Genomic DNA, 26,675 nt, shown 5'->3' with positions numbered 1-26,675 from the left:
TTGCACGGCAATCTCACGCAATAATCGAGATTGCAACAATCGAGGTTTCACCGTACTTCGAGCGCAAAAGAAAGTCCAGAAATTTAAATTTTACTTTGTCGGATCCATACAATTGGCTTCAACTGCGTTACAGTGGCGATATGATCAGCTGGAAATTTGATTCGCGCGAAGATTGTAAACTCTTGAAGATTGATGACGTAAAGAAACATAGTTGGAATTTCGATGAAGGAAATCCTCGATATTTACACCCTTACTGTCCGATGGTTCCTTGGGAGCTTCGTTTGCGACGATTGTGCGAAGGGGAAATCCAATTGAAGCAGAAAGAGTCCAGAGCACGTCTTCAATGTGGATAGTTTAGTTATATTGATACTTTTTGAACAATTAAATGAATGTACATATACTGGTGGTCGCTACTAACCACGTTGAAGATGCACACCTTTGTTCATAAATAAGTAGACACTAGCTACCTTCAAGGAATAATTAATATACATCGTAAATTATTACCATACAATTTTTCTTGCTAAATTCTATATTAGTTGTGCATTTAACAACATTTAATAATATTAAACGTTTTGAGTGCTACATTCAATTTTTATAGTGGAACTATTGGATCGTTTAGATAGAAAAGTTGAGAAAGAATGTTCAATATATCAAAAAGTAGCGAACAAAAGATTAAGACAGATCATCAAGTTGCATGTTTACTACAAAAATTATATCCTCATCCTGAACATATTAGCACCAATAATCAAAACGAATACACATTTGTCTTATATTCCCACGGATAGAAGTATAAGACTATACATAAAAGAAGAGTTTCAAACAGACATATCTATTATTTCAAAACAACAACCTGAATAGAGAGAAAGTAGTAAAGTAGTAAATTCTTGTCTGAGAAATGTATAAACAAACTTACAATTCATTATCTTAAACTTTGGACCACTACTGTATATAATATGCAGTTATTTCTTATTTTTTATGTTATTATAATCACTACAATATACAATAATAATACACAACAATAAGTGCTCTTTATTCACTCCTCAATGTTATATTCGAATAGAGTTATGTTCCCCAAGAATATTATCAAAATTTACGTCAGTGTGCGTTATGCATATTGAAATTTCTCTAAAATATGTCAAAGTGAGCAGTAAATAACGGGAAATGTTGAAGACCCTTCGTTCAGAGGGTGAAATTTGTATTCGATTACGACGCAGTATCATTGAATCATCGAAGACGGGAGAGGCAGGTTTGGAATATTGATTCCAGTCTCGTAATGAGAGTAAAACGCCTTTCCCTCGGCGACTGTTGTTCCCTTCTCTCTTTCTCCCATTTTTCCCCTCTGTGGGTTTCTTTTTCCTGGTCATGCACACCAGCCATCCCGCCCCATTCCATTCCAGAGAACGCGAGGTGGCGACAGCTTGTCTGAGGCCATCGCGACAGGATTACTTCGTATGCATCGCGGTCGCGACGATGTAATGCGATTGTAACTACGCAAGTGCAACGGCACCTATCTCCTGACACCTTTTTCTCACCCTTCAGCCTGTTCTTTTTCTCTTGTAATCGTTCCTCGGGTCTCTTTCCCGTACACGTCGGCGACAACTCCACTTACGTGTTTGCTTTCGCGTCTTTCATCTTTGCTTCGTTAGCTTCGTCATATTTCCAAAATTTTTCAAAGCCCTCCTACCGAAAAATAGAAAAGTTGCGCGACTGGTACAAGTGACAGATTCAAGGATATCTGTGAGAAATGTATTGCAAAAGTTGATGCACGTTGGTGATTGATATTGCTATAGATGTAGGTGTTTGAATTAGGGTTGTTAAGTAGGAGTATATTCAAAATCAAAGGACTTAATTTAAGGGATTGTAATATCATTGCATTTTTGGGTTGGTGCGATTTAGTACTAAATTATTTTGATATCGAAAAATTCTAGGATTAGAACATTGTGATATTTAAATGCTGTGGGTTTAATTATGAAGTATTTTCGCACTGAAACATTTTAATACTGTAGCATTATAGCATTGAAGCAATTTGTCATAGTAATTTTCTGGTATTGAACTATTTAAGAATTTTAGTGTTAAAATATTACCACAAACTCTGTTGACAGTACAGAGTGCTCTGTTTCACCGACGTATTGTGTAAGTCTCTGGTAAAACAGAGTTCTGTCATCAACAGAGTGTCCTGTTTCGCCGACGTATTCTTTAAGCCTTTGATAAAACAAAGCACTTTTATCGGCAGAGTATTCTGTTTATCAATAGCGTACTCCTCGTTCAGATTAGGTCCCAGAACTGAACCTGTTCCTCTATCATAAGAACATAAAATTCTTGAAGTTTTTACTAACCTATAGTTTCCCTTCACTCCATACGGTTAAAAATTGCCACATGTCGAATAAACAATATTAATAATGCACAAATGGTATGGAAGACCATACATTCATACTAATTTTCACACCGATTTTTAAACAATTAAACGTTAAATGTGATATTGTTTAAGTGATCACAGGCGTATTTTGTTATTAATCAACGTAGTCATAAACTATTCTACTCTTCTCAGTCAAAAATTTAGCAAAACGTGAATTTTTGTTAACTATCTATGTGTAGCCTCGTGGAATAATTTTTCCCAGTATGGAGGCTTCATTGATGCGTGATTGCATTCGATCCGATAGCAACGCCACTTTCAAGTCTTCATCGACTGGGAGCACGTTGTGTCGCAGAATTACAGCGTCGCGACGATTGCGTGACATGGACAATTATACACTGGTATCTGCATATCAGACGTCTCTGTATGCGTGATGCATTTTGCATGCGCAATCGGAGGTACGGTACCCTTGATACTAGACGACCGTCTGGTCTGCGTCGCCTTCCTTGAAACTCTTTATTGCCGTTATTTAGCTCCGCGACACCGCGCTCGTTTATTTTCACCCTTGTTCTCGTTACTTCACATTCTCCTGGCGTTTCTTCGGTGCATTTTTCTCTCTCATTTTATGGGAAATTATAACGTCTTTATCGAGAAAATTTCTTATTTAATTTTCTGTTGCACAGGGCATTCAACCGAAAATATAAAATCTTTTTCTAGATTGATATATTTTTTTTTCGTGCTTCAATCTTCAATGAACGATTGAAGTTTTTGTGCAAATGAACGCACGTTCAGCAGCCACGTAGTCAGCTGACTGAGATATAAAATGGTGCCAACCGTGAATCACATCGGTAAATTTTAATTGCTTATATCTTAGTAACAGAGTATCAAATTATAAAATGCCAAAGGCTTTTCGTTTTTATTTTGTATAAGGAATTAACCTTGAAAGATGCATCACATTTTCCTTGACACCCCCGTGTGTATGTTTCAAATATTTCGACACTGTATCACTTAAGTCATTTTCAATAAAACATACTAATGTACAAGCATAAATCTCAAGATCTTCATTTTAAATGGAATCTTTATATTACATTATGATTTTCGCGATTATCTAACTTTCAAGAAGCTGAGAATATTAATTAAATTAATACACTTGTTTAACAAATTACTGATTTATCAATCTGTATTCGATGGGGCGCCAGCTATAAAATCTTTCTCGTAGCACGTGCACGCGCATGATCGCCGTATTAAACGAGACGCAAGTATTTGCACTCTTCATAACCGTTTTTGCTATTAGCTGCGGTGTTCGTGCTTGATTCGCTGCACCTGTTGCACGTGTTCTGGCTGCAAGAACTATTACCGCGAAAAATGGAGAAGATAAGAGCAAGAGTAAAACTAAGATTGCTAAATGGTTGTTTCGATGAATATGGTAAACAAGTTGAAAGTCTTCTGATCATTAAACTTCGTATTAAAGTAATATTTTGAATTAGTCTAGGGTTTTAAGAATCCTATCAATTTTCTTTGTAATATTTCTGAATTTATGTCATCTTCATTGACAAATACTTAGAATACAGATACATGATATGAAATCCATTAAAATGATGAGTACATAAATGCTATTAAGAAAATTTCATATCAATAATGCAGATTGAATAATATAGTGAGTTATAGTAGAGATTATAGCTGAGTTCAGGGACTTAGGTTAAGGGCGTGCACGTGTACTCTGTTGATATAACAGAGTGTTCTGTTTGACCGGTGTATTTTGTAAACCTCTGGTAAAGCAGAGCATTTTTACCAACAGATTATCCTCTCTTACTAACAGTATGTTCTCCTTTACCGGTGTCTTTAGTAAGTCATTGATAAAACAGAGTACTTTAACCGACAGAATACTTTATTTTACCTATGGAGAATACCTCAAGCAACTTAAGTTCCAGAACACAGGCTGTTCTTCTGTTGGTAATGTAAATATAAATATATTTGATGTAATAAAACTACATTGTATTGTAATTTATGATATAATAATAACATAAATTACAGTAACAATAAAAAGGATTAAATACACGGTTGTGTATCTCATGCAGTTTTACAGAAAATAAATAATATTAGATTCTACTATTTGAAAAAATTCTTTGCCAATATTTACCAATTATCTCGATGGTTGACTCTTCTTCCTTTGTGGAAGAGCAGAGTAACTAACCATACTCGTAAGTTTGTACGAGAGAGGTTGGTACAGGTCACGGAAATGTTACAACTAACATCATTGCTTTGGCGTCACTACGCTCGACCCACTTCTATTTTCTTCTTCAACCTGTTTTGCTTCGCGTAAAGCTGCGAACACTAACGAGGATTTAAGTGAATTTCATAATCTCAGGTTGCTCGTTGACTCCGTTGGCCCATTCGAACTTTTTCTTTCGCCCTCCTTTTATGTCTCGAAGTTGTTCCTCTTCTCTTTTGTAATTTATTACTGACCCTCTTTCTCTTGTAATGCCTAAGGAATAAGATGTCATAGTTCACTTGCACATGTTTGCTATAAATTTATAATGAATCCTGCAACCGTAATGTTTGTTTACATTGTATAAAATGAGGAAATTGGATTATTGGTAGACCTTGTAATTGATCTTAGCTTTCATATCGATAGAAAATTAAGATAATTAGTTGTAATTTACTGTTTTCAATCATTTCAATTCTTCTGTAGGATCTGGATGTTTCAACATTAAATTTCGATAGATCTTAGTTTTACCCGGAAAACATAATTTAGGAATTGCTAGTTTCACCAAAATATCGTCATAGTTTGCCAATAAATTACGAATAATAATCAGTTTGATAGCCAGTGAATGCGTTTCACGGAAACACGTATCCGATTTTCAACCAAAGGAAACTCTATGCAGCTAGTTTGTATGGTTTGGTGAAGCATCCTTCGCCTACGAGGCTTTCAGAACGATACATGTCTGGTTACAAATTACCGTGCATTCAAAACTGACTATCTACGCGTCAAGTAAATAGAGTCATTAATTTATTTCCTTAACTGTATCTCACACATCTTTACTGTTTTTCATCCTAATCCCTAATGCGGACAAGTAATTATCTCTCAAGTTGTAATGTTTCCTATGGCAGCCATCGCATGAGATAATCCGCCAGACACTGATGACGTCTATCCCAAAAGTTTTGGGCCAAAACTAGTGTTGCGCACGAGACGAGACGAGATTTCTACGATCTCCAGCTTGATCTCGAGAAATCTCGAAACATGCATATCGATCTCGAATTTCCGACAATTTAGAATATATGATCTCGATCTCGACGAGATCCTGACGAGATTTTGACAAGATTGGCAATACAGTTCAAAATATGGCAATATCTGTTGTGTTATTAGGAACGATATACAAGTTTTCCAGTTCTTAGATTATACGGGTTTAAGGATTACATTTCGCACAGAATGTAAGAACATTACAAATAGGATAATTTTATAATGCAAGAAAAGAAAATTTCAGAAAATACGTATGTTGTAGTTTGATCTGTAGTTTAAAAACACAAATTGTCGTGATAATTGTCTAATATTTTGCAATAAAAATGTATTAATGTTAATACATAATTTATGCAAATGAATTTTTCTGAAAACTAATCGTATTCCTGCTAATCTAAATCTAATCTCACTTTACACTTTACACTTTTTATTTCTAAAGATCGTATTCCAAGTTCGCAGCCATTAGCTCGGTATTACTCGCAACGAAGGATTGTTCGTCACGAATAATACCGACTATCAGGTCTCACCACGTGGAGGTTGCTGCGACTGGAGACCCGGAGGTAGAAGGAATCAAACTTCCTTCGATCTCCCCCTACATAGACTATACATACGTAGATGCATATTCTACATAGAGTCGACGAACTTAATACTAAGTACGAAACGATGAAGATCAAAGGAAAACAAAATTCCCTTCGATTTCTAAAGTCTAAGTCTGACTCTGCCAAATAATTATTTGAACTAAATGGAAGCTACATGGAAATCGCGAAACGACGCGACCATGTAACGAACTTACTGAGTCAGTCCCGTTTCCTCCTGTTGGATCTGGACTCGAGAGGAAGACGACCGACGCCTCCGAACCAATTCCCTACTCCCCGCACTCCATTGGGAGCCACTATAGGACACGACTTGCACCCGTCTCACTGCGCTTTGGACTTACTGCACTGCGCCGGGAGCCTTGGACTACACTAAACGTGATGCAGGAAGTGGAGAACCGATCCGAAAGAGCCGATTGTCTTCCTCTCGAATCAGATCCGCCAGGAGGACGGCAACCGACCTTTCTGTCCAGTTACACAGTTGGTCACTACACTTATCACGTCAAGTGATAGTGATCGAAGTGGAGAACGATGTTGCGAGTCCAATATGGACCCACGAACAAACAAAAGAATTGAATAAATGATTAATAATTATTTGGTAGAGGACAGACACTCGTACACGCATGCCTTAAAACTAACTTAGGTACATGTCTTAAAACTAACCAAACTAGGCTACCCACAACCAATACCAAGCTACGATAACTAAGGGAAACTAAACAAGCAAAAATAGGAGGGACACGAGACGCTGACGCGCGATCGCGAGATCCATACCGACCGAAGGATCTTCGAAGAATGAGCTCTCACCCCTCGTATACCTGTGTCGAGGGTCGCGGCTCGCTCGTGCCTCTCGAAGTAGAGAAGGGGAAGGGCGAACAACAACCCTGTGACGGTCGCGTCGACGACTCGTTGGATCCATCGAGAAAATAATTCGTGAAAAATTAATATCACAGCAAAATCATATTCCCCATCATTGTTTAAATAATAAGTCTTGTTAATAATTAATTTAACTATTGTCAGAACTTAATTTCTAGCAGTAGTTACATTAATTATTAACAATATTTGTTCAAGCAATAACCGAGAATATAACTTTGCTGTAATGTTATAGCGCGCGGACAGCGGTAGATTCTTTTTCTAAAAATGTTTTAAATTATTACTAAGTTTCCCCTCAGATATAGACTAAGCGTATAGGCTAAAAATAATATTAACTGCAACTCAAGTGAATTTCGAACCTGAACTACAATGTTTCGTTGTTTTGTTCGCAGGTTCCTTAGGTACATCGGTGTTCGACACGGACGTGTACCTCGTTGGCGCCAGCGGGGGTGTTTACGCTCTGCTCGCAGCTCATCTAGCCAACGTCCTTCTCAACTACAACAACATGGAGTTCGGCATAGTGCGATTAATAGGCATCTTCGTGATCGGTAAGGGTTGGAGATTTAGACCCGCAATTCTAGATTCTTATGTTTCGAAAACACCGGTCAAATTTTCGTCTGGCATGGCTCTTGTTATTGGTCCGATCTTTACATAGTTCGTCTAGTTTCTTGCAAACTCCTAAACGGTTCAAGTATGTAAAACTTTAAACCGGCTCAAGTCAGTTTAAATCGACTTGAGTTAAGTTGACAGTTTAGTTGACTCGATGGACTTGAATGTCTTGAAACGCCTTGAGACTCTTTCAAACGTTTTAAAACGATTTGAAACGAAAGTTTTCAAAACTTAGTGAAACTATTCCTTTTTGAAATTCCCCCAAACTTCTTCAAAGATCTCGAAAACTCTCGAACGTTTTGTAACGTCTGAATTAGAGAGCTGCTAACTGAAATTGACTTGGACCTCACCATTAGAACCAATATTAGAGACGAGCGCTATCTAACCAGAAATCCGTTTGATTTTCAGCGAGTGCCGATGTGGGATTCGCCATCTACGACAGGTACGCGGCCGAGCAAATGGGCCCGCCAGTTTCGTACGTGGCGCATCTGACGGGCGCGTTGGCAGGCCTGACGATCGGTCTCCTGGTGCTGAAGAATTTCGAGCAACGGCTCCACGAGCAGCTGCTCTGGTGGGTGGCGCTAGGCGTTTACGCCGCCTGCACGATCTTCGCGATCATGTACAATCTGATGCACCCGGACTATCCATGACGTGAGGTCAGCTTCGCGTACGGGCAACCACGGAACACGTAACGCGAAGCTGAACAGCAACGAATCAAGAGGAAACAAAGGGGAAGAACCGCTGTTGGAAGAAGAGGAGAAAGCAGGGAGCGCGATCTTCGAGGGAAATCCCGGTGAAAGTTTGCAGTAAATTTGAAAATGGCGACTTTGTCATCCATCGAAGAGAGTAACGAACGAGGCAAACGGTGGACAGTTCGTTATTCGTGACATAGACGCGCGAACAAGAATCGGGTGACGTTTGTTCTCCGTGAAGAGTTTTACCAAATTCTCGGAACATATCTGCGTGAAAAGCGATTCCAGACGACTTCACAGGAGTCCCGTAACGAATTACTGAGGAGAAGAGTTTTGTGATCAAAATAGAGAGAACTAGAACTGACTTTAACTTGACGGTAATATGCGATTACTTTTTTTTTTCTAAATCAATGTCAAGGTGACGGTAGAGAAAGGAAGCGTTTCAGCTGTTCGGTGAGAAAATAAATGGGAAATACTGGGAACGTATACAGAATAGAAACTTCAAGATACGGCCACTTGTCGACGAAAAATTGAAATTGACCTTAACAACAGTAAATGATGGACATATTTTCAAAATTGATATCAAGCTGATAAAAGAGAAAGCAAACGTTCCAGGTGTTCATATGCATAACATATAGGGAATTAAACGGAATAGAACACAAGGGAAATAGAGAGCAGGGGAACCAGCGCAAGGAAGCATTAATTTCCAAAAGATTTCTCATTAGGGCGATCTATCCCTCGGAACTACGCGGAGTCGATTCAACGACCGATCGAAAAGCGACTGAAAACGAGAAGATGAACAATACGGCGACGACGTCGAAATAATGCGTCGGAGAGACGTTATTTAAAATCTCGAGGGCAGGAAGCAACGAACGAGAAGCGAGAAATGGAAAAGGCCTGAAAATGTAAGAGAATTGAATGCTATAAATCGGTCCCTTCCCTTCGAGTGCTTCGAATGCACTTACTACTTTCCCGGTGAAAAGCCAAAGATTTGAGATACCTCTGGGAGTCCACTTCCAACGCCATCGAGGCGAAATGCAACAAAGCGTCGGCGGTCGAGCCAACGAGAAGTGATAGGAAAGAACTTTCTGGTTTGGGAGTGACCAGTGGTCCAAACCTCAGTTTTCGACGAATTTCATCGTTCACCGGTCGCCTTGAGGTACGCAGAAACCAAAGAAACATATGGAACGATGTCCTCCTTCGTTCTTTCCAAATTGAGTGTCCAAAGGAAGGGAATAGAAGAAGATGTTCCAAGGTGTCCACGCGCAAGGGAAGAGAGAGATACGGGAGGAAGAAATGCAATAAGACCTGGTTACATGGTGTTTCAGTAGAAAAGAATATCGAAGATGAGGAAGATTTGAGGATTGGTCTTAGAAGATGTTTCAAAATGTCTACGTGCAAGGAAAGAAAACTTGAACGGAGGAAGAAAGAAAATGTGGACGGAGGAAATGCGATAAGACCTGGGCTACGTAGCGTCTTAATATTGAAAAAGAGTGTTCTAAAATGTCCACGTCTAAGAGAAGAAAAGTATATGTAAGAGCAAAGGAATAAAATCACTCCTGCGTAGGATTTGATTTCAAAAAGCAACGAAGAAGATTTCAGAATTGGTCTTAGCGCGCCATATGAACACCAGCGCTACCTACATACTCCAGCGCCACCAACTAAAAAATAGGTAACATGATGTAACACAAAAAGGATCATCCCTAAGAACTCCACGAAAAGAAAAGCATCAATGAGTTAATCCAGCTTCTACTAATGTATTCTTCCGATACTATGCTACGATCAAGCAAGTAAAAGAATTAACTTGGTTGAGAAAACGTTTCAAGATCTTTTCACTTTTTCAGTCCCCTATTTTCAGTGACTGTTATAGCAATCATCCCCTCTATAGGGTAACTGATGAAGGGACTACCAAGTCGACTTATTTGCTTGCCTCGAAACATCTCGAAAACGTTTTGAGAACATCTGCAGACCGTTGCTTGAATGACTCTCAAGGATGCACTGTCAACGGTGTCGAGTTTAATGAAAAAAGCGACGTGAATTTGAAACGCGTCTTGAACTCCTGCCCATTTGTCGCAGATCGTTCGTTGCGAATATTTTCAAAGGTGTTGAATCTTTTTCACGTTTCTCTGTCCACGTGAGCGATCGGTCAGCGCCTAAGGGCTCGCTCATGCTATTGATTCTCCGTCGCATGAGTTAGAGACTATACAGTCGAAGGCCCATGGCTTCCTCAAAGAAACTCTCGTCTTGATAGCATGGGCGATTCCTATCTGTATTCCACTAAACTGTAAATAATACTGTATATAGTTGCGCCGACGGACCCGCGCGCGCGCGCCTGTGTGTGTGCGTGTTGGTGTGTATGCGCGCGCGAGTATGCAAGCGTGTGGATAAGCGAAACAATCAGAGAGGATAACGTAAGATGGAATTCAAGCAGAGGCGAAAATAACGAAGACGTGGGACCGTGGAAAATCGGTCAGCCACGGGATCTAGTCCGATGATCGCATAATCGCACTGTCGCTTGCGAACAAAGGAGAAACTTGGTTGAAATTGATGCTTCGTGGTCTTGATTGCTATGGATAAGCAAAATTTAGGAGCCTTCGAAACCAATATCCTAATATTTCAGTGCATTTTTGTCAACCCTCATTCGACACGAGACAACAAAGGATTAATATATCTACCTTCGAGTAGCAGAAGTTATCTACCTCGTTCAAAAGTTTCTAGTTCTCGTTTATGTATTTATCAAGTTCATTGTATAGCGCAAGGTTGTAGTTTATATAATAGGAGAAAACATTTAAATTCATTTCTCAACAAAAATCATTATATAAATATATCCATATTTCTTTTTATTGCGTTTAAATGAAGTCAATTTTCAATGAAGTTTGAGTACTCAACATGATGTCACGTGACGAAAGAGACCTAGTCACATGAGAGAAAGTTTAATTGACGTCAGACTCTTAAATTTCTCCTTGTGCGTGATTTATTCAAAGAAGCATTGAAAACAAAAGCGAACAAATTCAAGTGTTTCCCTTTGTTCGCGACCATCGCGGAGCACCTCGATCCAAAAGCCCTGCTTGCAATTGAATCGCGTCTCTTAAGTACGTTTTGGTGCGTTTGTATGAGTGTTTGCGGTGGTTTTCGGCGGTTGGCACGGCTGCTTTGACTGGACGCGCGCGCGCCATTTTTCCCGCGTGTTATTAACTTATTTGCGACTGCTATTCTTTGTCGCGCCTGTTCCTAGCGACGCGATGTTAAAGCTTACTCTATTTATTGATAGTTTCCGTTCGGTGAGCGTGCCGACGGCGATTTCGTCGCGTCCTCGATCTCCTCGAGCCTACTCTGCTCGGCGCTTCCGTCTTCTTTTTCTTTTCTTTCTCATGTAGCAATCGGGGAAAAAGTTTCGATCGAGCGTCTCGTTTATCCCCGGTACAATACGAGTCGTAGAACCTACCCTGCCGCCATAGAAACACTACCGCCATTATAGAAACTCTAGTGGCGCGTAGTGCGCACGCTAGATGCAAAGTAGAAGACCCGTGCGTTGTTGGCAAGTTGATAATTTTTGTTCTAATTGAGGCTTCTGATGTTCTGTCAGCATTGCAGCTAGCTTCTTCAGAAGTCAAATGATTGTTGAAAGAACTAATTGTAATTCTGTCGAAACGTTGGAGTATTTTACTCGAAGTCTCAATTAGTATCGAGAATGAAAATCCAAGCCGTTAACACTTTAAATGTCTGATTAGATAATATAGGGTTTTCACATGTAAAGACTACTAACGCTAGGAATATACCAACGTTAGTAGCAACAGTTCATGGTTTGTATAGTTTTTAACTAACGAATACTGCCTATGGGTTTCACAGAATTCATTTCTTTCATTTCTATCTTCACACCGTTTGAGTTTGTAGTTCTAAAGTCATGGATATTGTTTCGCAAAACTCAGGAACTTTATTATAAAATCAGTTGACCATCGCCATCAATGTTTATAGGAATAATTTCAGCAATGAAAAAACTTGTTTAAATTAAAAGGTAGAGTGACGATGACAATTACACGGTTCCTTTATTTGTTATTTCTTTAATTAACATGTTTCTGTATGCAAGAAAACTAGCATCAATCGATCGACTGTGCATTCCTTGCCATTCATATCGTGTACCAGTCAACCGCGAATGGTCTCTCGCGCATTTACTTTGCGCACTTCGTGCCAACCGTTTTTCCACTGGCGGGACTAGTGTTGCTGTAGCGTCAGGATAGCTTTTGTGCTTCCTATTGTACAAGTCTGCGGCGGTCGCACAAATTCAACGCGAGTCGACTGGAAAGCGGACATTGGATAGTTTCCGACGTTCAATCTCCGAACACGTGCAACGTATGGTTGATGAAACGAAGTATAGTGATCTTCTTAAGTCGGTTTCGAGGGGAAGTACAGCGATACTCTTCTTGGATGCTAGTCTCTTATGTAGCGAGGTAGCAAATTATCAATTACTGAGTATGCTCATTAGAAGTTAAGTTCATTTCCAATCTTTTTCATTAAAAGACTTTAAGTTTTGATATATTCTTATGATATACATGATATATTCTTTACAATTTATATAATTTTGGAAAGCAACAGGATATCTTTGTGTTCTTTTAATATTTGCTCAATGGTTGATAGCTCCGTTTAAATCGAAGATTCTAGCGACCAAAGCGGATCTCTCTAATTTTACTATACTTGTTCCGTCAACTATACTTATCTTTCTATATCGAGCGGTGCGTCGTTGACCGATTCGAGGCTCGGAGATGACGAATCGCCTTGATTCTCTTCCTGACGCCAATCCCGCGCAATACTCCAAAAGAAATAGACTCTTCGAGAATTGTTCTTCAGGAAAGCGAGGGAAGGGGGGGGGGCACTCTGAACGACGTGCGAGAACTTGAAAAGCGAGATTTAAGAAGAAGGAAAGAGAAGGAAATTTGTACCAAAGAGTCGAAGGCGAAAGAGCGATCGAGTTCAAACCTAGAGTGATTAACGATGCTAGTCAATTAGTAGCGGCAGGGGATGGATGAAACGTTAAGACAGGCATGGGCAACTAGGTTGCGACGGACAAGGGCAAGTGCCGCTGCTCGTAAATTTAGGCAAGCACACACATCACGAGCATCTATCGTTGCAAGATATGGCGAGTGAGGATCAACTGTAATTGTAACTGTAGAGATGTTACAATCACTTTAAACAATTTTGGATTATTAGGGCTACTTCTCTGTTGACTAAAACACCGTCCTATTTTAACCCTTTTCCAGTACATATCTGTCGAACACATCATGGCGGCTACAACGTTCTCTTGTGATGAGGAGCGAATCCATTAGTTTAATAAGATTGTTCTACTACAATCTTTATCGACACGGTGGGTTTATTCCTCAATCGCCCTGACTAAAATTTGTAGAATAAATTGTAGCTCTGATCTGTACATACACCTAGATCCTCACGGTCATAGAGTACTTTGTAACTAGCGGCACTATCATGGTAATAAACCAGGAAGCTATTTGCTCCAGAAAGTCAGAGATTGCAAGGCATCGAGTTGCCCATGCCTGCGTTAAGATATTGAAGAACACTTTTTCTTGCTCCAAATGGCAAGATGCAACTCGAAAGCCCTATTGAGAACCAAACAGGGTGATTCGATCTATCGTCGTCTATGATTTATGAAATCTCTTCAACTTTCTTCTTCGGTTATGCAATCGCGTTGCGAGATTTGTCGAGATGTAGTCCCAACGATTACAGGAAAAAGTATTTCAAGCAAAAAAACACGCGTTCGAATACCATCGACGTTGCTTCGTCCAATAAAAATGAAAAAATTCATGGAAGCGCATTCAGGCTAACAGGGCCTACTCTAAGTTCGGCAGTTTATAATCTATCCCGCTGTTACCCGCAGTGAAATTAACATAATTTACTTTGTTTATTTTTAAATTATTATCACGACGGACATTGTACAGAATTTTGATTTTAGTCGACTTAATTATATTGGAAAATAGCAAGTGCACAATCCTCGATTAACGAGAAGAATAAGTATTCGAGATTCCAAATTTAGTTTTTAAATTACTTGTACGTTTCAATGAGCAATCAGTTTTAATTCTCCGTAAACGTTTTCCATTTCTCACCGTGTTTTAAACAATAATTTTAACAGTAGATACGTAACTGAAATCGTTGAAGGGAATTATAAATTATTCCAACGATTTGTGAAACGCCTGGGAACTTTAAATTAAAGGTGTATTTGCATGGGCATTGGAATTTCATGCGTTGGACCTCGATGCTGTACTCGAACGTGTTGCAAATACGAAGAAGAGCATGCGAAGATACCGATACCGAGTCAAACGATCCGATTCCCGAGCACTGGAATTCATTTCCTATACGTTGTAAATAATTTTAAACATAAACTTTCTCCATGCAATTTCGCATCGTCGTTCTTGATCGTGCAAGGTCTTAATTCACAGGAATTGATGAGGTGCTGTGTATATGTTACAGTTGGAACGTGAGCTTCAGTGAGTGTATACAATCACTAGTGAATGTATACAGTTGTTAAGGACTTCTGTGTAAATACATATTTACTGGGGTCAATGCATTTACGAGTCTTTAATATACAGAAGATATGCACTTATTAGAGACTATCGAAAGTATACATTTACTAGGGACTGTAGCGAAAGTATACATTAATTAGGAACGTTAGTGAAAGTGTACACTAAAACATTAATGCTTAAGTAAAGTACACATTCACTAGAGACTTTAGTGAAAGTGTACATTTACAAGGATTTTTAAAGTATACATTCACTATAGACCTTATAGAAAGTGTACATTAACTAGGCACGTTAGTGAAAGTGTACACTAAAACATTAATGCTTAAATAAAGTACACATTCACTAGAAACTTTAGTGAAAGTGTACATTGAAACACATAAAGCTCATAAGTAAGGTGTAAATTAAACCACTTATGAATCTCTACAGTTACCAGTAAAAGTGTTATTATTCCAACGAATGTTTACTTTGACGAACCAGTAAATGAACCAGATACCAAATTTGTATTCATCGACTAGTGAATGTATACATTGATTGAATCCGTAGTTCGACCGTAACATATACAAGTAAACTGTCTCCGTAAAATGTTTTCGAGAAGTCAGGACGTTAGCATTGGTATCTTGTAGGACCCTCTACCGTATCGCGTGAAAAGATGTAATTTTCGCGCCGCCTTTTGGACGTCTAGTCGGGGAAAACGATTCGCGAGTGATCGACACCGCGGTTAGTTCAAACATCCGTTCGTAAATGTCGCGATGATCCTGGCTGTCGGTCAGCGATTGCCCAGCGCGTGGAAAATATTTCCTAGAGTTTGTTAGCTAAACGCGTGAATTCATTAATTTCACAGACTGCACCATTTTTTCCTTTCATCTACTCGGGCCAAGGCAGGTTCCTCGCGAGATTAAATCAACCGAAGTCATTATTTTTAATCGTAAGAAAGAAATAATTTAGCGAATTCCACCTCGAACGATAAACGAACTCGTCCCGCATTTAGGCGAGATTAACAATCGAGGTTCTCGGGTCGAATTCGCCGAGACGAGCATCATTAATTTGGTAATTAAACGTTTATTTATTTATTTATACTATTTACGGTCAGTCGTAAACGTTCACAAGCCAAAGAGGCGGAGCTAGTGAAAGAAGAAAAACGCGAAAGATTTCTTTCCGAGCGATCAATGATATTATCGTTACTGTAGTTGTTACTTATTATTATCTACACACGTAGTAAATTATTCTTATCGTCGTCATCGTTCATCGACCTCGCCAATGTTCATTCGTGTCAAGCATATCCATGTTATTTAGCTATCCCGTCGCAATTATTCGTTCATTACTATTTTCATTGAAGCGTGTAACGTTATTAATTTGTTGGAACGCGCAGAATCTGCCGAAAAATATGAGAGACGAAGAATCTTTTTGTAAATTGTATAAAACGTAGCTAAAGTTGTAAAAGAAACGCAGGAAATGTGCGAAAATAAAATTTTTGTGAAGAAATAAGAGTGTTACTTCTTTCTCTTCGGAACCATCCAAGAAAAAATCAATAACAATCAGAAATCAAAGAAATATTCTTTCTTACTTTTGTCTTGTTACTATAAAATGTCATGGACTTATGGTCACAGTCTGGCCATCACGGTCACGGTCTGATTGATTGTGACGATGGTCACCAGAACGTGACCGTACCCATCAGAGCGCGACGATGATTACTGGAACATGACGATGATGATCAGAGATGATCATCAGAATGTAACGGTGGTCATCGAAGCGTGACGGGGATGATCAAAGTGTAACGGTGATCATCAGAGAATGACGGTTACTGGAGCGTCACCGTGATAATTATAATACAATACAATACATACACTATAAACACAGTACCGAATTTACCATAGTGGTAAGGGCTATTTGTTGTAACTATTTTTTTGTTAGTTCGCTTGTCATTTCGAAGTTGCCGCGTGCTCGATTTCACAACTACTACGTTGGATCAAATAATACTCGAAAAACTAATTGCAACTGTAATTGTATCAATTACTACTTTATTTTTATTAAAAATCATAATCAAAGAATAATTCAAGAATTTTATTATAGAAAATATATCGTTATTAATACTTTCTGTATTTTAGTTTTGTTTTGACTAGTATAATTATCGATTGTGGCGCTATCTGTGGCAAACCATCTAAGTTTGTTGTCGTTTAATTCTGCGTATGTCTCAATAGATAACTACACTGTATTAATCATTACCGACTTTTTGACTTTGCAATTATTTACATATTCTCTTATTTTGTTCATATAAATCTTCAACATAATAATCAATAACTTGAATTATGCTGTCAAAAGTATGAGTTATCATTTATGGTCCATCATTCAATTTTCAAAAGACACTTGTCCCGCCATCTAGAGTTAGAACACGGAATTCTTCCACGACAAACTTGAACGTTTTTCCAGCGATGGCACTGATTACACGATTACAGTATTGTGTTTTGAAACTGAATTTTATAATGTAATCTTTGTAATCGTTTTTTAACATTTTTCTTATGCTACAACGTTTGGATTTGTTTCGACTGTCTCAAGTGTGTAAGTACATTTCGAGTTCTGATTGGTAAAATACGGTTGAATATAGGAACCACCTGATACTTACCTAAAGTAATATACAGTTTGGACAAGTTTATTCGAAACCACTGTAAATTGTTTTGCTTGCATTCTGACATATGGAAGGGTATTTTAGAAATACAATTATCAATTTCTATTCTTTATAAATACTATTTATGATACAGTTATGTTAAACAAGATGTTATAAATTTATATATAGAAGCATCGATTAACCTCTAAGTTACTTGAATTAAAGGCATAAATTTAAAAAAATATATAAATTGGTTTATTAAGAATTATTGTTTATTGCTATCAAGATTCTAATTTATTTATTATCTTTTATTACGCTAATATATACATATTTGAAGTTTGAGAAGGAATGACAATGTATATACGTATGTATATTTTTGAGTTACATTTAGACAAATAAATTATATTTTATGGTCTATAATGTACAGTGTATAATGTTTATTTATGAGTACTTCTTATTTTATAATAACGATTTATATAAATAATACATCTGCTTCATACTACAATGCCCAAAGAATAATATTATGTTATCCATATTTCAATGTTAATTATTACAGGGCTAAGCAAGACATAATTTTGATAGATAAATATTTTGGAAGTATTTTTCTTGTCTTTTATAATTGTGAATTATATTTAGTTTTTGGCACTTATTCCCAACTATTAAATAAAATTGAATAATTCTTTGAGATCAAACAACTTTTACTCATTTCATACTTTTATTACATTCTAAATCAAAGAACTCAAAATCATTAAAATGAGCGATATAATTCAATATGTGGTGGTACGGGGAGACCTCTTAAAGACAATGGGATGGCCTATAGGTGCAATCATAGCTCAAGCATGCCATGCATGCACTGCTGTTACTCATCTTTTTTATAATGACAATTACACTCAAGCCTACCTCGCCAATTTAGATGATATGCACAAGGTTGTTCTCGAAGTAAGTGTACCTAGAAACAATATATATTAGAATGTGCATATAGTTTTTAACACAAGGAAAGAGTATGGGTATTTATACTATATTTGTTTATAAATATTAGATTCCAGATGAGACCAGTTTACACACGTTATGTTCAAAATTAAAAAGTGACGACATCGATCATAAACTGTGGTTCGAACAACCTGAAAACATTCCAACATGTTTGGCAACAAAACCTTATCCTAAGGATAAGGTGAAATCGTATTTTAAAAAATACAAATTACTTAAAATGTAACAAATACATAGCTCCAACATACACGACTCTATGTTACTCTGCATTGTGTACAAATTATAATAAAATATAAGAATAATATTGTACATTCAGTGAAATACTTGAACTCAATGTTTCAAATTTAAACCCAAATAATAAGGTCATTGTTCATTCTGAAGGGAAAAGGAACACCTTAAGATCATTTTCTTCTTATATATAAATAGGGAATAATTCCAACTAGGGATTTATTGTACGTTAGTCATAAAAACGGCAGAACATTTCGGATATACATTTATATTTTATTTTACAATACCTGGTAATATTGACAATGTGTACACGTTACTCCTTTGCTTTACAACTAGCGTTATTATTAATCTAAATGAAAATTACATAAAGATATGCGTTATTAACTGATATTCGTATAAAAATTGTGTTTTGCGACCGTGCAAAAATGTGCACTTTACACGATATGCCAAAGGCAACAAAATTACACAGGTACGCATACATGCATTCTTCGCAGAATAATACGTATTACGTACTACATAGGAAAATAAGTGACAATTGTTTTCCGCTAAAAACGAAATGCATTCCATCATTTTCACAATGGAAGAGCATTTTCAATTTGAAAGTGATGATTCAAAGTTGTATCCAAATTTAAGGAAGTAAAAATTCGAACCATTCGAAAGTAACGTTATTTAAAAAAAAAATGATAATCTTAAGAACATAGCGATATGCAATAAAAATTAATTATTAACACGACCACGTATAAATACATAATATCGTAATTGTGTTGCATTTCAATAAAAAATAAATTAACGCATGAAAAATAATGCTGATTAAAATTTACCTAAATAGACGTTAAAACTAATGATATTTCTGAAAGTGCGTTTCGTCAGGTAACACCTAATTCAACGTATTAATGCCAGTAAAATCAATTCTGGAGGTGACGCATATGAACCATTCATCTTTTTTTCTTTTTTTACTTAATTATTCACCTTTTTTTTTTCTTTTTACGAATGCATCGATAGCTGAGAAAATGTGTATTACGACGTTTGGTATTTCTAGGAAGCAATATGTATCACGATGGTTGGTAATCCACGGTTACCTAATGTTCATTTACTTATCCATCTCTCCCGTTCGTAATATTGTCCCATTGTGTGCTTCCATGAAACACACTTTTGTAACAAACGCACAGACACGATGGGGAATAAGTTTTTCCCACGCAGTAACATGTAGCACTTTGAAAAAAAAACCATCACGCGATTGTTTATCCAACGGTGTTGGTCGATCAATAAATTACTTAATCTTTCGTATTCGTTATCGGTTATCACGTAATATGTTGTGCGAATGCTTCGGTAATTCGGTAAATCGTTTCGTTTTTTTTTTTTTGTTGCTTTTTTTCTTACTTTCCTTAGAAATAAAGTAACTTACAAGTTATAGACACTTATCGTTTACAAATCGTCGATAAAGTTATGTCGATATTGTTCTAACCGCGTCAGAGCGGTAATAAGCTCTAAATATTTATGTACACGCACTATTTGCGGACGCTAAACACTGTAAGTACACTTATTTACAACACTTGATGGCAAGATGATTAGTTCAGCATACATATCTGTGTATATATATATATGCAAAAAAATATATATATATGCGTAATATACATATATATTTTCTTTCTTAAATAACTCGGTTCATTTTTTTCACGTCGAATCGGATGAGTCGGTACTTTCACAATGGAATATACACGGAGGTCCTTGAAAATATGCGCTATCTCCTTAAACTGTAATCACTGCCCCTCCTCCGCCGCCTCTCTTTCCTCTTCCAGCCATTCGTGAAGAATGTTGCTTGTTCCCTGAAACCATGATAAAAGAATCGTTGGCGTAAATGATTTTCCCCAGGAACGATTTGCAAATTCTCAAGCAAGCCTAACAGATTCTTATAATACATCGAGTCATCCAATTATTGGCACATACGCGGAGTAACAGGGACATAAGAGATTAACACTTTCTTAAATGAAATACATAGAAAGATCTTTGATTATTTCTTGAATGATTTCTTTAAAAATACTCATGAAAATATGCATGAAGCTTAAATTTTGTTTTTATACACTAAGAAAACATATAATCTAACACTTGCGATAGTATTTATTGTTACAATCCGATCAAAATTCACGAGTTATATACAAATGTCTTTTCTTTATCACCTGAATATCAGAATTAATTTTTTCGTTTTTTAGTGAAAATCTCCGTCATCCATATATGGGAGTCCCAATGAGAGATAAAGACAAGGAGATTCAAATCCACGATCCTATGATCCACAGGTTAAATGTCTTAAAATAATTATCGTCAAATAATTATTGCTAAAGAGAGGTTGCAAAATAATAATACAAATAGGTTACCCTAGCAAATAAACTACTGGACAAAATTAGCGGAACACTTTTTTAAATGTTCATAATTATAAGAGTTTTCAACCGATTTCGGTGAAACTTCGTGAGGAATAGTCCTCAAGTGTCTTCTGGATGTGTGCAAAGTTGCATTGGCGAGGGTTGATGTGAAGGGGTTAATTCATCCCCTTAAAGAGGGGGACGTCCAAAAACGTCACTTATAAAGGTGCCAGGTTCTATAATTATAAATAGCAATAAATAAAACAAATGTTTAAGGGTATCTAACAATGATCATATTAGATCATTCAAATTCCGTTCTTCAATTTGAATTTTGTTAGAATCGAATCGGATTCCACGCCGAGCTACATGGTACAATGAGAGTAATATTTAATAATTATATATTTAAAAAAAAAACAATTGTTTAAGAGTATCTAACAATGATAGTAACTACCTATTAGATAGTAGAAATTCCACCCTTTAATTTGAATTTTGTTAGAATCGAATCAGACGATTCTACGCCGAGTTAGGCACTTCAAAGTTACATACATTGTTATAAAAAAAACAATTGTTTAAAAGTATTTGACAATGATAATACCTATGTATTAGGTAGTAAAAATTGTGCCCTTTAAATTGAATTTTGGTAGAATCGAATCGGACAATTCTACGCTGAGCTATGACACCTCAAAGTTTCCTATTTTATAGACAATTATAAGAGGACAGACGTAGAGACCTATACATATAGTGACGTAGTGACGTATACATATAGCCATGTGTCCTTGCAAGGCCGTTCCAATTCCGAGAAATACTAGTAAACATAGTAGTATTTCTTGGTTGGGATACCCCTCAAAGTTCTTTAAAAGAGAAACATTTATATCCATTTTTCCTGACGATCGATTTTGATGAAATTTGGTATACAGGGGTTTTCGAGGTCGCTCATTCCAAATCTGAACTAAAAATTTAGAAATTCAAAATGGCGGACCAAAATAAGAAAAATGATTCAATTTTGATAAAACTTTGTATCCTGAGGTTATCGGACTCGCTGATTCCAAATCTGAACTAAAAATTTAGAAATTCAAAATGGCGGATATAACATAACGACACAAAATGCGAAAAATGACTGAATTTAGATGAAATTGGTATACAGGGGTTTTCGAGGTCGCTGATTCCAAATCTGAATTAACCCCTTCACATCAACCCTCGCCAATGCAACTTTGTACACACCCAGAAGACACTCGAAGACTACTCCTCACGAAGTTTTACTGAAATCGGTTGAAAACTCTCATAATTATGAACATTTAAAAAGGTGTTCCGCTAATTTTGTCCGGCAGTTTAGTAACAGTACCAAAATTATTAACTTTTATAACCTGTTTCAACCATTTTGTGACATAACTATAGTTCTTTTTTTTCATATCTTTTTGTGAGTCTTTATAGTGAGTCGATATTATATTTCTTAAATAAAAAGCACAGAAAGATCTTGTATTATTTCTTTAATCTTTCCTATCCTAATTATTTCCTATGTGTGCCAATAATTTTCTGAGTCACTGTATGTCCAGAAACGACAGATTCATTGCCATTATACATGTACGGTGCTTTTGCATACAAACTGCTGTTCCATTGGTAGAAGTTTAATTTCCGTGTATGCATATAATTATTTATCTGCTATTCATGATCGTAAAAGTAATCCTGTCGTGCGAATAAGCAAGCAGTCGGGTATATGTAAAGAAATAATCATGCGGATAATCGAGGTAATTATTGTTTATACATACATATAGTTAAAGTATTTTGTATATAGGGCGAACCAAATGAATGTATTTAACCCACATTTTTAAGGATATTAAACTGTTAATAACAAAGGGATAATCAAAAGAACACAGAAGAAATTTCTCTCATGATCATACTTTACGAGATCCAAGGTCATTAATATTTATTTTTATTATTTTAAAAATTAATTGAAATACATACGATATTGTGACTTTCACGTGATTTTAAGCAACAAAAATCTGATCATGTGATTCACCCTTTGTATGATATTTCAGGGGTTACTATCTGTGCGAGGCATGGAATTGTTACTGATTTAACTATGCAGAATGTACAAAGCTTAGAAATTAGGCGCCTTTAGAAGAGTAATGCATAATGCACTGTGCATTATGATATGTGAATTAGATTACGTTAGATATTAAGAAATTTGAACGGATGCATAAATGCGCAGAAAATAATGTGTCAACTAATATAAATCCTTGTTTCTTTATTTTCATAAATCTCAGTGTCTTTTTGGATCAACACGAAATTTTTGTAGTAGATGAGGTACTTGAGTAGAGTCTACGTTCAAGTGTAGTATCGATTGACTATTTTTAATTGAGCGATACAGGAATTATTTCTGAGAGGTTTTTAATTATGTTTAATTAAAAATAGTCCGAATGAGGTTATGTTTGGATTCATTACCATTGGGAGAATCTCACCAATTTATAAATAATACTTTCCAAAAGGTATAAAAGCAAATATATAAATTTGTATTTTTATTATCGAAAATAATGATAATTAATAATGCTCATATTAACTGGCCAATCGATTTATATTTGCATAGCTGTCGATTGCGAGAAAACTTTCAACGATGCACTACTGTACTTGTAACAGAAAATATAGCAATCTGTTTTCCGAAAATTAAAGATATCAAGTAATTTCTTGAATTTTATTCTGACTTTAAGAAAAATAACTACCATTGGTAGCAGCCATAGATCTATCTAACCGATCACATTAGGTTGCCGAGTGTCTACGAACTAGAGGGGCCCGGAGCAAAGGGGTTAGGCCCAATACATAGTAAATAGTAAGATAAAAATGAAGTTAATAAATTACAATTTCATATAGTTTTTTTGGAAATGGATCGCTGTACGAATTCTTTCTTCGGCCACTACATATCCTTTAATCCATGGTAGTAACCAATAGCTGCAAAGAGTGATCGTCATGTTTAGAAGCGAACAATTTTTAAACTTGCCCTCGCTAAGCGACTTAGTAAGCGGTAGCCTTCCGGATTTATCCATTTCCTGATCTTCTCGAAAAGGTCGAGATGTCTTTAGATTTTCTTCACGAAGAAAAAGAATTCAGATCCGCCTTACTCATCGCAAAAAGAAAGGAAGGAAGTTACGCGACTAAGAAGCATTTTTCAAAAACGTTTTCGTCGATTAAAAGCTTGTCTTTCTGCTTGTTGCATGCAAACGACGTTAGTATAACTACGGGATTTGCAATTACCAGGACCACGTTAGTTTGGGAGAGCAAGGTGAGACGAGTGATGAGGGCGATGGCGGTGGTGGTTTTTGGTGGTGGTAGTGGTAGTGGTGGTAGTAGTTGGTGGTGATTAGAACAGCGCAGAACGAGCATTTATTGCTCGGTTTGGTTTCCGTTTGGGTCCGCGTAGTCTCCATATTCCTCCTCTTCTTGCTCGTCGTAATCCGTCTCAGCTGGCTCAGGGCCTTCAACAGCTGGCACTGAGGTGCTAGTGATGTCCTGCCAAGCATATGCGAGAATCCAAGCGTTCGTTGTGCCTACTTAGTCCTTACAACTCTTTTCACCCGTCGATTCTTTACGTTCATCAAACCATTACCCTACTTGCGTCGAATTCTCTCGCGTGATCAGGTCAAATTATTTCACGGATCTGCCACTAATTGCTAATCTCGATAAAGCTATTCTTAGCTATCCAATCATCGACAGGATAATCGTAATTTATAAATTCAAAAGGTAAACGTGAATCATCAATTATTAACCCCCTACGGGTCGAATTTTCTTTTTCGTAAACAAGATGCAAGACATTTACTTTGATATTTCGCATTACAGAGATATTATATAATTAGGACGTAGACGTAGTAAAATGTGTTGGTATACTGCTAATATATCAGCATGTGACCTGAAAGTTACGCGAACCCATAGAGAATTAAATAAAATACTACATCTATCATTACTACATGACTGATACATATGTCGAGTAACACTAATAAATGGAATTCGAATCTTGTGAAATAATTTCCCATTCACGGATTCACGACTAATTGCTGGCCTCGAACAAGCTATTTTCAGTTATATAAATGAATTTATTTAAATTGTATAAAATAAATATATTTTATTCATTAGTCCCCCTCTTAATTCGTATGACTTTTTCCACTATGTCTTAAAATTCTGGTGCCCACGTAAACTTAAACAGAAACAGAAATATTCTTTCCATTTCTTCCTTCTTTCTTTGCATCTGCTAACTTACAGAGGCATCTATGATTCCTCTACCCTATCTATAGTAACCTCTTTGGATCTTCCCCATAAAGCAGGGCTATCTTTCGAAGATCTCCCCCGCTGAAAAACTCTTCTGTCCCAGCACTTATAATTTCAATTAAAAATTAACGTATCCAAAACCTACGATTATTCCGAAAACGCTTGTTACCAAGCCAGACAACCAGCCGTCGTGCACGCATTTCTTGCATCTACAAACATACTTTGTTAGGCGACTACTGAAATAAAATAGCTCATTATCCCAGTTTTATCAGCATCGACGAGTAGGTGTTTCAAAGCTGAAATACTTTCGTCAATTTGGAAATGTTTGTTTCGAAAAGTTGGGGGTGGAGGGGAAGACAATACAAAAACGAGGGAGAAATAGTCTTCTTTCGGGTACGAAGAACCAATCAACGAGCAGAAAAAGAGGTACCTGAGGTGGTCTCCAGCCGCATCCAGCCAGGGGAAGTCCGTCCGCGCCTAATGGACACGGCGCGTCCAGTCCTGGAACACCCTGATCTCCTTTGTCTCCTTTATCACCCTTCTTGCCGCGTTTCCCCGCCGGTCCCTGTATTCATACACAAGAATTCCAGCGTGACGTAAACAGCGTTGCAGACAAACGTTTTCGCGAAACGTGCAAAAAAGGCCAGGCACAAGAAAGACTCTCTCTATGCACTATAATATCCAGTTGTGCAGAATACGCAATTGAGCATAAACGTCCAACGAAAAAAGTGTCGACGGGTTTACTGCTTAACCGAAGATCTACCGAAACAGCTGTTTGAATCCCCGCCCCGAGAATCGTTCGGATTGTCCCTTTTGCGGGCATCTCCGACTAACGAGAAAGTTATTGCAAACAGTTCGCTACGTTTTATCGTGCCTCGATTGCCGTCACGACGTTCAAGTTATTGGAAACTGGTGTACGTTATACGCTGGTGGCAGCATACGTGGATTTTGCCACGTTTTTGCGAACACGTATCCGTGGAGAAGTGATAACGTTCGTTTTCGTTCTCGTGAGAAAATGCATCGGTCAACGTCAACGATTCTCTGCAGGACTAGTATAAGAAGTACGACGTTGTTGGAGGGGGTGGAAAAACACGATACGATGATACGAGAGTGTAAAAACGCAGGTCTGTGGACGATTTACATGCGTGGTGCGCATACACGCATCGGTGAACGGGCTTCGTTATGCTTGTCGTTCGATTCGGTACCGATTTCGCATCGCTTCTAACACTAGTCGCACTTAACTAATAACGCTTCAATAGCAAAATCAATAACGAGTGTCAAATTGATCTTGGCGCGTTTCTTTCTTTTTCTTTTTTTCTTTTCGTGCGATGATGCGTTTAATAAGAGAGGCATTTACAGATTTAATGA

At 37.2% G+C, this 26,675-nt stretch overlaps 3 protein-coding genes across 17 annotated transcripts in view; 2 read left to right on the top strand and 1 right to left on the bottom strand.

Annotated features, from left to right (window-relative positions):
- LOC128896225 (protein rhomboid) overlaps positions 1–9,846 on the top strand; it is a 427,225-nt gene extending 417,379 nt beyond the window's left edge. For both annotated transcript variants that reach the window (XM_054159441.1, XM_054159442.1), the window contains 2 exons: positions 7,447–7,602; positions 8,072–9,846. In XM_054159441.1, the coding sequence (XP_054015416.1) occupies positions 7,447–7,602; positions 8,072–8,313 (398 nt within the window). In that variant the 3' untranslated portion in view covers positions 8,314–9,846. The remainder of the gene's footprint in view (positions 1–7,446; positions 7,603–8,071) is intronic.
- A 7,460-nt stretch (positions 9,847–17,306) lies between these two features.
- LOC128896249 (putative peptidyl-tRNA hydrolase PTRHD1) lies at positions 17,307–18,845 on the top strand. 2 transcript variants are annotated; one of them, XM_054159480.1, is made up of 3 exons: positions 17,307–17,435; positions 18,218–18,420; positions 18,521–18,845. In XM_054159480.1, exons 2-3 carry the CDS (start codon positions 18,235–18,237, stop codon positions 18,692–18,694), a joined length of 360 nt encoding a protein of 119 aa, XP_054015455.1. In that variant the 5' UTR covers positions 17,307–17,435; positions 18,218–18,234; the 3' UTR covers positions 18,695–18,845. The 2 variants fall into 2 exon arrangements, with proteins under 2 accessions (XP_054015455.1, XP_054015456.1); XM_054159481.1 differs by lacking the exon at positions 17,307–17,435 and adding an exon at positions 17,494–17,706.
- Positions 18,846–18,933: 88 nt separating this feature from the next.
- The window catches only part of LOC128896068 (collagen alpha chain CG42342), a 235,581-nt gene continuing 227,839 nt past the window's right edge, over positions 18,934–26,675 (bottom strand). For 6 of the 13 annotated variants that reach the window (XM_054159235.1, XM_054159226.1, XM_054159299.1 and 3 more), the window contains 3 exons: positions 25,738–25,872; positions 24,300–24,554; positions 18,935–20,522 (listed from right to left, as the gene is read on the bottom strand). In XM_054159235.1, the coding sequence (XP_054015210.1) occupies positions 24,429–24,554; positions 25,738–25,872 (261 nt within the window). In that variant the 3' untranslated portion in view covers positions 18,935–20,522; positions 24,300–24,428. Of the gene's footprint in view, positions 20,523–24,299; positions 24,555–25,737; positions 25,873–26,675 lie in introns of those variants that run through there. The other 7 variants (XM_054159245.1, XM_054159307.1, XM_054159290.1 and 4 more) reach the window with 5 other exon arrangements.

The sequence above is a fragment of the Hylaeus anthracinus genome, unplaced genomic scaffold (assembly GCF_026225885.1).
Source record: "Hylaeus anthracinus isolate JK02 unplaced genomic scaffold, UHH_iyHylAnth1.0_haploid 0, whole genome shotgun sequence".
Taxonomy (NCBI): domain Eukaryota; kingdom Metazoa; phylum Arthropoda; class Insecta; order Hymenoptera; family Colletidae; genus Hylaeus; species Hylaeus anthracinus.
The sequence above is the reverse complement of the archived record's forward strand: the minus strand, read 5'-3'. Positions and strand labels throughout refer to the sequence as shown.